The 13,849-nt window shown below is 40.4% G+C and overlaps 1 protein-coding gene across 1 annotated transcript in view; it reads left to right on the top strand.

Annotated features, from left to right (window-relative positions):
- nbas (NBAS subunit of NRZ tethering complex) overlaps window positions 1-13,849 on the top strand; it is a 157,834-nt gene that overhangs the window by 84,737 nt on the left and 59,248 nt on the right. Inside the window, exons 42-43 of the mRNA XM_072362003.1 lie at window positions 8,438-8,661; window positions 8,875-8,985. Of these exons, the coding sequence (XP_072218104.1) occupies window positions 8,438-8,661; window positions 8,875-8,985 (335 nt within the window). The remainder of the gene's footprint in view (window positions 1-8,437; window positions 8,662-8,874; window positions 8,986-13,849) is intronic.

Below are 13,849 nucleotides of genomic sequence, written 5' to 3'. Positions count from 1 at the left end.
CCTCCCAAACACAGAGCATTCAGTAACTTTTCCCTCCATTTTTGTTCAACTTTTCCCTCCATTTTTGTTCAGCTTGTGCACTTGTACAAATTGCACTCTTGTCCCATGATCATTAGCAGTCGATATATTACTCATGGGAGCCTTGTGAAGCAGACTCGCTGCTGAGAGGGCCCTATTAGACAAATATGCACTCTAAATGCACTGGCGCAGCTGACTGGGAATGTTTGAGACTAAGCAGTTTCTAAACCTTTGATAAAATCCATGGCTGTGACTTTGCTAACTCACTCCTGTTCCTCTTACTGGTGTCTTACTTGTGATCACTCCCCTTCATGGTGTATTATGACCAACGGTGCAGCCAAGCCTGTTTATGGAGTGATTATTTCTTTACAGCCCATGCCTGGTTTCATTCCCTCTTTGCCTTCCAACTAATTATGAGCACATACTGTATACTCGATTGCATTATTACTGCTAATGAGGCCACTGACTGTTGAGCTAAGTGTAAGGCACGACATAAATACAACTCATTAAGATCATTACTAGAGGGAAGCCATGGTTATTTCTCTACAACCCCTGTGTGATCTTTCCTGTGGAATCAGTGGGTTAAATACCAGGCTAATCTATGAATTTAGTATGTAGATGTGTATTATGGAAGTGGATGTATTTTTGCATTGATTACGATTGCTACACTGATGGCACATACCACAGTGAGTCCAACTTTTTAAAGTTTTTTTTTGGCCATGATGGTGATTTAATGATGATGATAGGCTTGGGATGTTTTCAGATACTTTATATTTAGTTTTCACTCATGACACTCATGTGGGTGGTAATGCTCTTTGCTCAGTTGATCCATTCTCCAGAATTTTGGATGAACCTTCTGAAACTTTAGCAGCAATTTGATGGTAGACATGAATGGTAACTGGAATGTTCAGTGATATTCTGACTATAGACTGCATCCAAGAAGCGGATGCCACCACCACAAGAGTGATACTTGAATTATGACTGGGCAAATATGCAAATTCAATGCAGAATATCCGTTTGAGCTGAGAACTGTTTAGAGAAGGACAAACAACGCATTAATCAGAAAAATTGAATCTATCTAATGGCTTATAGGGACTTTACTGACTGGCCTCACTTCTGATGCTGAACAGTATGTGGTCCTAACTTAGGACAGTTAACCAACTGGGCTGGTATTTCAGTTAGAAAAATAAACTCACTTTCTAAACTTTAGACTTTACAGGCTGCAACAGACTGAATAGATGATGTCATCTGAAGTCAATCCCCCTTCGCAAACTGTCAAAGGTGGTTAAAACCATGCAAGTTGTCTCAGGTTTTCATAGGCTGTTAAATCATCTATTGACAAAGTAATTGAAAACCTTTGGAAATGAGAAAATTGATTATAGAAAGACATGAGGAGAGACATGAGGACTGAAAGGTGTTTGAGGTTGACTCAACTGATAGTGTGAAACTAAAGCTGCAAAGCTTTGTGTGAACAGCGACTTTGGAAAAAGACCAAATTGTCTGGGCTTTCTCTTAAATCTCCTCGATGTTTATGTGTGAAAAGGGCTTTTTTTAGACATTTAGCAAGCACAGAAAAGCCCGCTTAAGGTAAAGGAAGAAATGATGTTCATTACAGTGAAACGTGACATCAGCGTGTTCTTTATTAGAATATCAAATCAGTACTTAAAAAGATGAAAAATTTAACCAGAAATTTAAAGACAGGCTCACATGTTAAATGAAATAACTCCTTCGAGCAGTAAATGACCCGATCCCTGATGAGAATTATGACTCCAGAATGAATCACTAGGCATCTGATACATGAGTGGATAGGTAGGTGCTTCTGTTTCACTGTAGATAACATGTTATCATGTTAATCACAATAGTCCAATTAGCTTTAATTATAACGTTGAAATTATACATTCGATGTGCAATGTCAAAATGCAGCTTTAATTTAGATTATCAATTAACAACAGGTTAAAGTTGTTTAACTAATATTTCAATAACTAGAAGAACTAAGGCCTTTGTTAATGTGTTACAGATCCTCACGCCCACTGACAACAAAGCTTTATTGAAAATTAAGCTGTATTAATGTACACTTTACTCTAGCTGAGCGTAGAGATGCAGGATTGATTCAAACCTCGACTGGATGATTTGGTGTGTTAGCTCGGTTTTTGAGAAGCTAACTTTCATATGACTTCGGATTCACTGACATGTTTACATGCATATCAAGTTAGTTTCTGGAACTGTTTGATAGATGCGGTTTCCTCCTCATCAGAAAGGATTAGGCTGTTCTTTGACATAAAACACCTGGGCTGAAAATTAGTCCCACTCCGGCCCTGCCAGAAATGATTAGCTGCGATCAGATTAGTCAGTGCTACTCAGGCTACAAACTGCTAATCAGAAACGTTATGGTATGTTCTGCATATTCATGTGCAAATATCGGTTAATGGAGACAGCTACAAGTCGAACATGTTCACATGAATTTCCATAGTTCTATCAGCCTCTCATCTGCAGAGGGGGGGTAATGGTAAAACTGCAGTTTATGATGAAATGTTCATAATTTTTCACTATAATGAGAGAGGTAAACTCCAAGAAGTTGTGCTGGAAATTTGATAGCATGGGAAATTAAAACTGAAAATGAGGGCACGAGTGTGGTAGAAGGGATCTGAGACTGTGGCAGACTTTTTTATTTTTACATTTGTTCATTCTTCGTTGCAGAAAAGAGCCTGTGGCAGCGGTGGAATAGCTAGGAGGAGCTGGCTTCCTCGTGGCTATGTAACATCACTTCCAGCCTCATGCAGTTTCTTTTTCTCAAAAACTACACATCACATGGCTTTTTAAGACATTCTGGGGAAAATGGGTGAGAAGAAAAATGCAAAAAACAAGGGAAGGTTATTTTATTTGCTCACTCTGAAATAAAAGTGCATTTTTAAGATGCTCTTTCAATGAGGGATGAAGAAGTGCAGAGAAGAAGGAGGCATTTTCCAGATCGGACACACCGCTAAGGATGAATGACGGAGAGAAAATGCAAACAGTATTTCATCATGAAAGCCTTATTTCAGTCATGTTCTTCAAAGATCGGCCCGTCCATCACAGTCTCAACAGACTTTCTCCTCACATGTGGTGTTCTTCCTCATATTGGGGTGACCGCTACAGCTCAGGACAAAGAGCCGTCGCCCTCACCAGAAAGTCATCTGCTTGATTCCCAGCTCCCTCAATCCACGTGGTCAAGTGTCCTTGGGCAAAGCACAGCACCCCACTTTGCCTCTGATGCGCTCATTGGTGTGTGAATGTGTGTGTGTATGATAATACACACCACAACCTGTAGGACTGCATGAACTAAGAAGTGCTGTATGACTGTGTGTGAACGGCTGAATATGGATTGTAGCGCAAAGGCCCTTTGAGTGGTCGATAAAACTAAAAAAGCACTTTAGAAATATAGTCCAATAAGCGTGGGGAGCAGGGCTGCGGGAAAAATAACAGAAAGAAACGGAAAAAAATAAGAGAGAGCCACTTCTCAGTTAAGTATTTGATAGTTGCCTCTTTTGGACTTTTGGTTTTTACTTCCTAATGTCAGGAGCATAAATGTTTGACTATAACAGAAAAAGGAAAATGAATTACTGGGCTCCAAATATGTATTTTTCACTAAAAGAAAATTTTAGCAGCACGAGCACAAAACTTAGGACCCCAACTTAAATCACCTTAACCATGCCACATTAATAGGCTTTCCATCTTGACAGCATTACTGAGGAATAAATAATTTGGTTATAAAGATGCTATTTATGTAAACTGCCAACGTTCTGTTTAATTTCAAAGGAAACCTCTCTGAGGGAAAAGCAGTGCTTTGAGGGGAAAAACAGAAGTAAAACATTCTTGATCCCTTAATTATAATCGCTTCCTTTCTAATAACAGTTTTTCTGTTGGCTAAATTGTCAGTTCATCACCCAAACCGCAATGATGTGAAAATGGAATAAAAGATTATTGTGTTGAGATGCGCATTGACTAGTTACAAAAGGACCGGTGTTTAATTTCTGAGTCAGTTTCACCTTAACTGACAGCTCTCTTGTTTCACAACGTGTTTATTTTATTGCCAGGTTGAGTCCTGCCTCTTTTTTATTGTTGTGAATTTGGAAGTGTAGTGTCAGAGCAGGGTGAAAATGATCTGATGAGGAAGATGAAGAAGGCGATCAGTGACTTTTCCTGGTAGGCTACCGTCTTTTTTTAAACAATCTGTGTTACAGACACTGTTTGGGTATTTGTCAGTTACCTTAGGCATTTAATTAAAAGCTAAAAAATCCTCATGTGTAACATCTTTCTGTGTAAATATCTCATCTTACAATGCGGACATACGCGGCTTACAATCCGTTGCGGCCTATTCAAGTACAAAATGGGTTTTCTTTTTAAAATGAGAGGGTGCGGCTTATATTCAGGTGCGCTCGATTTACGGTAAATGGTTGCAGTCTGCAGTCCTGATATATGTCACCCATTGAATCATGGCTACTTAGAAATCCCTTTGTGGTTTAAAAAGAAAAAACATTGGGGTTAATTTTTTTGTTATTTATCACATTCTTATTGTCACATTTCTACAAAAACTGAGTTTACTTCTAAAGTAACTGCGTGGGCCCGTCACTGTTCTGTCAGTAAAGGGACTGCTGTGCCTTTTCAGTGACAGTAGCAGCAGTTTGTAACGCTGGCTCAAATCTGTTCCTGAAGTGGACAAGGTGAATTTGTTGATCCTGACGAGCAGTCAATATGTTTCATGTCATATGTGGCTGACCTCGCAGAGGTCGATATGCAACTGTCCCAGAAGCATTTCACCGTTGCTGCAGATGCACAGTTGTGGAATGATTGACTGTCATCCGAGCGGCTATGTTTCTTCCGCTTAGGCCAGCTTCTGGCAGATGAATGGTTGTGTTGCTCCGTGGTTCTGTGAGCTGTGGTACTGCGTCGACATGTTGTGAGATGTTCAGTTTTATGGTCCTTTCATTTTTGTGGGCCAATTTTTATTTTGGGATTTGTCAAAGGGTTTGCTGACTCTGTTGAGGAGTGAGCGCTGCTCTACATAGAGGTAAAAAAAACAAACAAAAGTCATGATTGTTTTTAGTTTGCAGTGCAGTGAAGCAGACAGGAGAAATTACCATTCCATTTCACAGACCTTTCCCTCAGCAAACAAGTAAAAGCACAGTCGTTTGTTCTTAAATTATGTTAGTATAGACTGGTTCTCAAAGTGTGGGGCGCGCCCCACTGGTGGGGAATAGAGACGTGACAGGTGGGGCGCGCCAAACGGGAGTAAATATTTCCCTTTTATGCCTATCTTTTTTTTTTTTTTTTTCCCTTTTTTTTTTTTTTTTTTTTTTATGCCTATCTTTATCCAGACACTCCAACTCTCCCGCATATTGATAGCGACTCCCTGACGCTCGCAGAGTGTGTTTGTGTGAGGATAGATGCCCCCCACCCCGCCCCACAGTCGTCAATTTTATCCTTCGCTAAGCCCGCCCCCCTTGGTTACTGTTGCCAGGCCAGTCAAGCTTTCCTTCATAAGGCGAGAAACATGGAGTTTTTACCGGTACCATTAAGTCGTACATCCTCAGAAATTTTCTGGAAAAATTCTTCAGAGGTGTCACATAGAAGCAGACAAAAGGTCTCCAATAAGCTTTTTGAAAGATACATTCACCAGATTAAAGACAGAATGTGTATGAATGTGCGTCTATAGTATAGACGCACATTCATAAATACAGACCCTCCTGTATTGCAAAGTGAAAAATGACATCAGATATTGTGCTAGCATTGCCAAATGCCTTAGCTTCTCCCCCCTTCTCGCCCCCTCCACTTACACCTCCCTCCCTACCATCACTCCATGTCTCTGGACTACCACTCTTTGACCTCCGATCTACACTGGCTACACTTTTGATATTTTCCGCTTTCTCTATGCTAAGAGAACTCTGATTCTCTTAGCGTTTCCGGTCCTGCTTTTGACCTGGCTGCCACCAAGCCAGCTTCCAAAGACGCGCACATACTCCCGCACACACATTCTGCTGCTGTGAGCAGGAAGAGGCGCACAGAGACGGGCAAACGCCTCCGTTTTCCAGCTCATACATTTCCAGCAGCCATAATTACCGTATGCAAATAAGATCAACAAATGAATCATCTCGTCTTGCCGGGCGACATCACAGAAGATGCCAAAAACCCAAATTTAGGAGCTTATTTAATTAGAACGGAAGTGATGAGAGAGAACGAGAGGGAATATTCACCGACCTTCGCCCACTGCACAGCACTTTCAACTTAATCTTATTCCCCAAGGCCTTACTCACAGTAGTAATAATGGCTCATACTATAACTACCCATAATCTCTTGACCTGTAGGAAAAAGCTGTATGTTAAACTGCCTGATTAACTTGAGTGCAGCAATCCGTGTCACTCGAGGAGCAAAATTATAGGAAAGTTGGTCTGTTCTTACCTTTTTCTGCACATTTCTGAAAATTGCTGCCATTATGTTTTTTTTTTTTTTTTTTTTTTTTTTTTTTAAATGGCCTTGTTATTGTGCCACTCAAAGACCTTTAAAACCATACAGTGTGGGATGTTTTAGCCTCCAATCAAATGTCACCCCTAAAGGCCGTTTCCCTTTGGTCAAACATGGCTTTACCATTGTACTGCACCTCCAGTCGAGAGCAAAGAATGCTCGCTACATTCTGCCTAGTAGGATGTTCTTCTTCCCTGTGGAGCTAATGCTCATTCATTGCAAAGTATGCACAGAAGGAAAGTTACTGGATAGATACAGCTGCAGACCAAAGGGAAGTTGAAAAAATCTTTTATGATTTGTATTTGGACTAGGTTTTTGGGGAAGAAAAAACAAAACAAAAAAAACGACAGAGGCATTTACTGTCACGGCTATGAAATGGCTTATTTACACAAGGTGGAACCCAAGAGCAGATTGAGACTGAGGTATGGAAGGGAAGAACGGTTTATTAGTAGAAGTGAGTTGAAGGGAAATCCACAGTGAATCCATTTCAGTGATTATCTCTAAGAAGAGAAGGAGTAGTTGGATTGTGCCAGGAGTATTCAATAATGAACTATCCGTCTCTCAGTGAGCGCTTACTATGGTTCAAGGACGGGGGGGGGGTAGGGGAGCGAAACAGGCTGTGTTGTGGTTGTCCAAGATGGTGGCGGGGCCAGCAGACTGGTACAGTCAAAGTATCAGGCAAAGTGTATATTTTCAGGTTGACAGTCCAGACAGAGAGATTTGATCACAGGAGAAGCACAGTTAAACACAGAAAGCTTTCTAAAAAGAAAAAAAAAAAAAACCACAGTGGAACACTGGTCGGCCTAATTACCATGGAAACGGTGACAACAATCTGACGAAGACTGGAGCTCCTGCTGATCCTTAAGAAGCCAACTCTAAACGAGCAGCAGGTGTGCAGGCTGGAGCAGTTCAGACTTCCTGGATACCAGCTCAGCCCCGCCTGAAACCCACAACTCAGACAATAAAGTGTCGATCTATCCAGACAAACTGGACAACGCCAAGCATTCCTCCAACATGTAACAAATGTAGTAATTCAGCCTCGCCTATGTGTCCAAAAATGTATCTAGTAGATTAGATGATACATTTGCATTGTTACAGCATAATGCAACACTTTGTAACACCTGTGGAAGAGTTGAGCAAATTAAAAAGCCAGTAAGCTGCCTACAATTTTACATGAAGGAAAGCAGGAAACCCAGTAGTACGTATACGTAAGAAGCTGGTGATGATGAACACAGAACAGTTGAGTGGCTAATAATATGAATCAAAGGATCCGGTGATATAGTTTATTTTACATAGGAACCTGCAGCAGTTTAGTGGCAGCTGTGATAAAAGCTGCTGAGATTCTCATGTGTTAATGAACAGAGCTTCAGTGCGTCCTTTAGCATAGGATACAGCAGACCATCCTTTATGAAAGAAAGGAGATATTTACGTCCCACAATTTATTGCGGCAGCAACTTTTTCATAGTGTTGCTTGATTATTTTCACCCAGTCGTACTAACTGTGATTCATGTGAATAAATATGAAGAGAGGAGTGTGAGAGTGAGCAGAATTTTGAATGGCAAACATTGACAATAAATAACCCTTCATGTAAAAATGGAGAAAGATCACGTTAGACTATATCTAAAGCACTTTGTGCTTAGTATTTGTTGAATATCTGTAGTTTCAGAGCTGCAGATCCACATCACAGCTTAGTATTATTGTGGTTGAATTCTCTTTGCGACAGGTTTGTCTTTTCCTAAGTCCTTAAGAATCATTCTTTAAATATTTTTTCCTTAACCCCATGACCTTTTCCATCAAGGTCAAAGAAAAGAATTTAGGAAAAGACTTTAGGAGTGAAACAAGGACAGCGAAACTTAACCAAACAGAAACGTTTCGTTCGCTTTCCGTCCATAAGCATAAGATGCATTCTTCTTTTTTATAGGCTGACCCAAAGGAGCTGATTCGATTGGTTACACAGCATGTGTCCTCGTATTCAGAATGGCCAGAGGAGCTGCAGAAGTTGATCAGCCAGTTGCAGGTGTACAACGAGCGCCTGACGGACTTCACCCAGGCTCAGGTGTTACAGGGTTTGGACCGTGGTGTGGACGTCCAGCGCTTCAGCTCCGACTCCAATTACAAAAAGGAGACTATCCTTGGCCTCACAGAGTAAGTTTGTGTGTTTGTTAGGGGAGTTTTAAGAATTTTTTTTTTAGAATAGTTCAATCAGAAGTCTGTGACAGAAATTGTGGTTAGAAATACTTAGTTTTGCAGTGGATTAGTGCTGCAGTTTAGGAGCACTTGGAGTGAATGTCTTTTCTGCTTTGACAGAATGAAATCTGATGATTCTCATCCTTCCTGCTTGTATCTGTTTGTGTTCAGGACATTGGATGATGGTGTGTACAGAATCGCTCTGTCTCTAGCGAAGCGCTACAGCGTTCCTCTGTGGGAGGTCTACATGACTCACCTCGAGTTCCTCTTCACAGATAGCGGGTACAGCATGCACGCACACTTACTGCATACAGAGAAAATACCATCACTTCACATTTTTCCACCCGTTTTTGAGGAGAGAACAAAAGTGATGTAAATCAGATAATCAGTTTGAAATATCCAACCTGTCCTTGTGTCCCTGTAACACATTTTTGTTTAAAAAAAAATCCTGTATTCATTCACTTATTCATTCAGGTCTTTAATTTTTGCTGGCTCGGGTATTTGCCCTTTTTAAAAAAACGTTAATACGAAAAAGTATTTAACGAGCACCACTGCCATCTTTAAATACCCCAGAGAGAACGAAGCATGTTGTAATGTGTGTGTTTGTGTATAGAAGAGCAAGAGAATGTGAATGTGTCAGACTGTTTTCATTATTTATTTGCTCTCTGACTTCATAGCTGGAATATCTGACTAGCTCTGCACCTTTCCTTGTTTTTAATAGAATGCCTTTTCAGCAGAGTTGAAGGGTCTGTGTGTGTGTGTGTGTGTGTGTGTGTGTGTTTGCAGGCACACGTGTGCATCTGTGATAAATATTCCCTGTCCCATTCTGATATAAGGAAATGGTTTATGGACTCCACTTAACGATAAATTACAGCCTATACCTTTCACAAACCCTCGCCCAGCTACTTTTTGTGTGTGTGGGTGTGTGTGTGTGTGTGTGTGTGTGTGTGTGTGTGTGTGTGTGTGTTGTGTTCCTCCAAAATCTTGAGATCATGACAAATGTGTGAAGGATATTCATACTATAATCTGGACTAGAAGCGTCTGCAATATGCGTATTGATTTAACGGATGGATGGACTCAGGAAATGATATAAATAGAGCAGAAGGGGGAATTTAAAGGGAAAAGACGTATATACAGACAGAAGCACGGGTGCGAAATGGAATTTTGACTTTTATTGATCCCTGCAGGCAAATAAATCCTTTGCATTTCACTCAAGTGACTTGTTTAGTGCCAGCAGCCAGTTAGAGCACAGTGCCTTGAAATCAAGTCCAACTCTGAGGCAAGACTTTGCGTTAACCCCGTCACTTCCAGTGTAATGCCAGCCTGTTGTCTACAGGATTACCAGTTAGTCTGTGCTGATGTTGGTCATGAAATTTACGAATTTGTCTATGAAATTCATACACAGAAAGTGTTGTTGTTATTGCAGTCCTGAGCCCCTTTCACGCATGCTCTGGTTTCCATTCATTTTGTTACAACCAAACATCTTGGTGTGAATACCCCACAAGTGCTTTTGTGTAACATTTTGAAACAGAAATCTGACAAGGTCGGACCTAGTAACATTTGTCATTTTAAATGTGTCGCAAGTGGGGACTGCTGCTGCACCATTAACGAACAGACTCTCACATCAGCAGTGGGTTAATATGACATATACGCAGCTGTTCAGAGGATTGTGACAGGTTGCATTATTAAATAAATAACAGCACTTTTCAAACTGTCCGCTGTCATAGCTTCATATACTGTAATTAGCTGCAGCCCAGTTGTTTTGTACTCGGTGTATGAGCCGAATAGAGAAATGAGAGAAACTGTTGGAATTGTAGCCGAAGCTCCTGCTCTCTGTCTGATAATATGTAGATATTTTCATCCGCTTCCATCCACTTTCATTTTGTTTTTCATGTTCTTTTGTTCATTAACTACATATGAGTTCTTATGGCAAAATGTTGTGTTATGAGAGAACAGTAATGATTAAAAAGGACTGTGGAGAATTGTGCAGCACAGCTTCTCTTCAAACTGACAGGAGTGATGGCTGGAGATGGTGTCCTCATGTGAAGTAAACATCACAATCACGTTTTCCTCGAGTTTATAACAGCTGTGCTGCTACCGTAGAGCAATTAAACCCTAACCAGTGTAACACTGACTGCTCATCAAGCTCTTTCTCCATTTTTCTCTTGCATTGGACAAGGTGGCTTTTTATTTTTTCTTCTTCTTCTTCTTCTTCTTCCATAGAGTGGAAAAGCATGCTTTCAACCACTCCCCAATGGGGAGCAGGTTGTCAGGTGTAGCCTCGGGCCAACCTAACGCATGCCCTGTTTTATTGTGTGGTTTAATCAAAATGGAATCAGAATTCACAAATAAGACATTGGTGCTGTTTTAAATAAAACATGAAAGCTCACTGTTGAGTCCATAGACTGATTTAGAAAATGTCCTCTGACATCACAAATTAAATGAAAAAGGGTAATTTTTCCATTGACCTTTGTTCAGTCGGATCACTTACTGGCTTTTATAATGCATGTTTAAGGCGCTTTAACATGGTCTCTGGATAAATGGCACCATTTCTGTCCCATGCCACTTCACATACAGGTCTGTATAAATTAATATTCATTCTAAAAAAGTTACTTTTGAATAGATATGTAATATACGCTGCGTTTGCTAGAGTTTAAGATGAGGAGAGAGTTTGAGAGAGATGTGGCAGGGCTACAGACAGACATGTAGCCTGGAATTGAGAAGGTTAAAGCTTCACAAGCCACAAGCATAGATAGAGGGAAGGAGAGGAAATGGGTGATAGAGCCAGTGTATCCCTGAGACAGTTCCGTTAACATAAAACAAACACTTGAGAAGAATCAATGCACTGCTTAACACTGCCACCATCAGCTGTTCACTTTGTAGATGAACACGAGGGCTCTTCAGACACAAATTTCAGCCACTTCTATTGACATTTTAATGACGGCTATTAAATGATCTGAATGATTTGTTCAAAAACAAATAAAAACGTGTTGAAGTGTTACTCGTTAATTGCCGCCTAATCAAGTTGTGTTTCTAACGTCATTCCCCAGCTCACACATCAGATTTATGCTGCGGTACTTTGTTCGGTCTCATCTGATCCAAAACAATTTAAATACATTTCAATTAAAATGCGTGGCTGCTCCAGAAGAACTGAGAATCGTCTTACTTACTACATAAACATGAAGGCAGATACCTACAAAATAATAAATTGTTTTTCCCACAGCATTACTGGTATAACCTTGCCTTGTTTGACAGGTCTGCGTTTTAATATTCCGTTGGAAATTTGAGCTAACACTGCTCTGAGCTCCAATTTTTTACCTGTGAGTATTGGCTGACCTCTTGAACAGCAGCTATTCCTTCAAGTGATGAGAAATGCGTAGTATTTCAGGACACCTTCCCTCCTGACTAACCTCGAGCCGAAATACATTTTGCCTTTGAACCTAATGTTGAATCATCAGAGACCGACGGGACACCTTTAAATTCTGCACCAACTCTTTTTCAGTTGCACACCTCGTGACCTTATCTGGCAAATAAAAGCACACATTCTAATTTATTACAACTGGCTGTGTAACACCGTACAGTCATGTTCATGTCTAAAGGTGCTCCGTGATAAGACAGCCAGGTGATTTGAAATTCTCTGCTCCGAGCTGATATTATTTTTCTGATTCCTGCAACGCTGGCGCGCAAACGCAGGCAGTGAAGACCCTTCCAGTAAGCTGTGCTAATCCCTTTTATAGAATCCACCTTATTTGAACTTAACCTTTACTTTAGTTTAGTCTGTCTACAGCAGGCTAATGCCACTTTGACCATGTAGCATACAAATTTAATCAGCACTGACATAACATTATGAACTGCAGTCCCTTTATTTTTCACTTAAGCTTCAACTCAGAATCTTGCAGCCTTGCAGAGGTTTGTTTTCAGTGTTGTCTGTCTATTTTTCAGCAGCATTACACAAAACTAGCTGCCTGAGTTTAGTGAACCTTGGTGGAGAGGTTGGTACATGGTCATTGGAAATGCACATGAAATTTTGGTGCAGATGCAAAACATACTCGTTAAAAATTCCAAATTCGGACATTGGCTTCAGTGGAGAGCTGTGCTCTTTCAGTGCATATCCAGTCTAGTTAGAGGACTCACATCATTTAATAATAAAAAGTGTATACAGTGTTTCTGACAAATTAAGTTGGTGTATAAGAATATCTTCCCAATGCTCGTAAAGGGAATTTAACGTTATATTTGGCTTTAATGTCAAAGCATATTGACAGCATTTAGTAGGAATGTGACCCCAGCAGACAGGTTAGCTACTGAGCATTCTGTTCTGAGCTGCAGTTACTTCTCTGTTGATTCTACTGTTTGGGAGTATTTGACAGACACGGTGCATGGTTTCAGCCTGGAGCGTGGCTGAAGGCAGTCATGAAGGGAGGCAGTCTTGACGGGTGAGAAAGAGGGAGCAAACCCTTTCCTGGACAGCAAAGAGCAACTGCTCATTTAGTCATGGTTAATTGAAATAAAAACATGCAGGGCAGAATTAAACCCAGGCTTATTCTGCAATTAAGCAAAGAGCACGCCACAGTTATAGGGTATGCACAACCAGGTCTGACACTTAAAACAAAGCAACAAGTCGATTTATGTATTCAGCTTCTTATTTATGGCAGACATAAATCACAGGAGACTTCCCTTTCACTTGTGCCCTTGACTGATAGAATAAGCTTGTTTTTGGAATTTATGTGTTCAAATATAGTAAATAAATAGTTCTTCTCTGAAACCAAACACATCTGCAACCTCTTTTTAAGGCATGCTAGCAGCATTACTCTGGGGTGTGCAATTAAGGGAACATCCTCAGGTCAAATTTTCTTTTTTCTTTCATAATGTTGTCTTTACCAAATACCTGGAAAACCACAGCAAATATTAGCATGCATGCGAGCTAAATTAAATAGAAGTCGGATTTAGCCCGGGGTCAAGTATAGGACGAGGCAAAATTGATCTCCCGGTGTTTTCTTTTAATGCATAAAAGATTCTATGACAGTATTTTATTATAAACGCTGTAGGAAATCACTGAAATTTTGGATCTCAAATGGCATGCATTATGTAAAGCAGAAGTTTTGGCAGTTTGTCAGTCTGGAGCATTCAGTTGTGTGTTATCAGAATG

Source organism: Leuresthes tenuis, unplaced genomic scaffold (genome assembly GCF_036924035.1).
Source record: "Leuresthes tenuis unplaced genomic scaffold, fLeuTen1.0.hap1 SCAF_13, whole genome shotgun sequence".
NCBI classification, from domain to species: Eukaryota; Metazoa; Chordata; class Actinopteri; order Atheriniformes; family Atherinopsidae; genus Leuresthes; species Leuresthes tenuis.
This window is presented reverse-complemented; position numbering and strand designations above follow the sequence as displayed.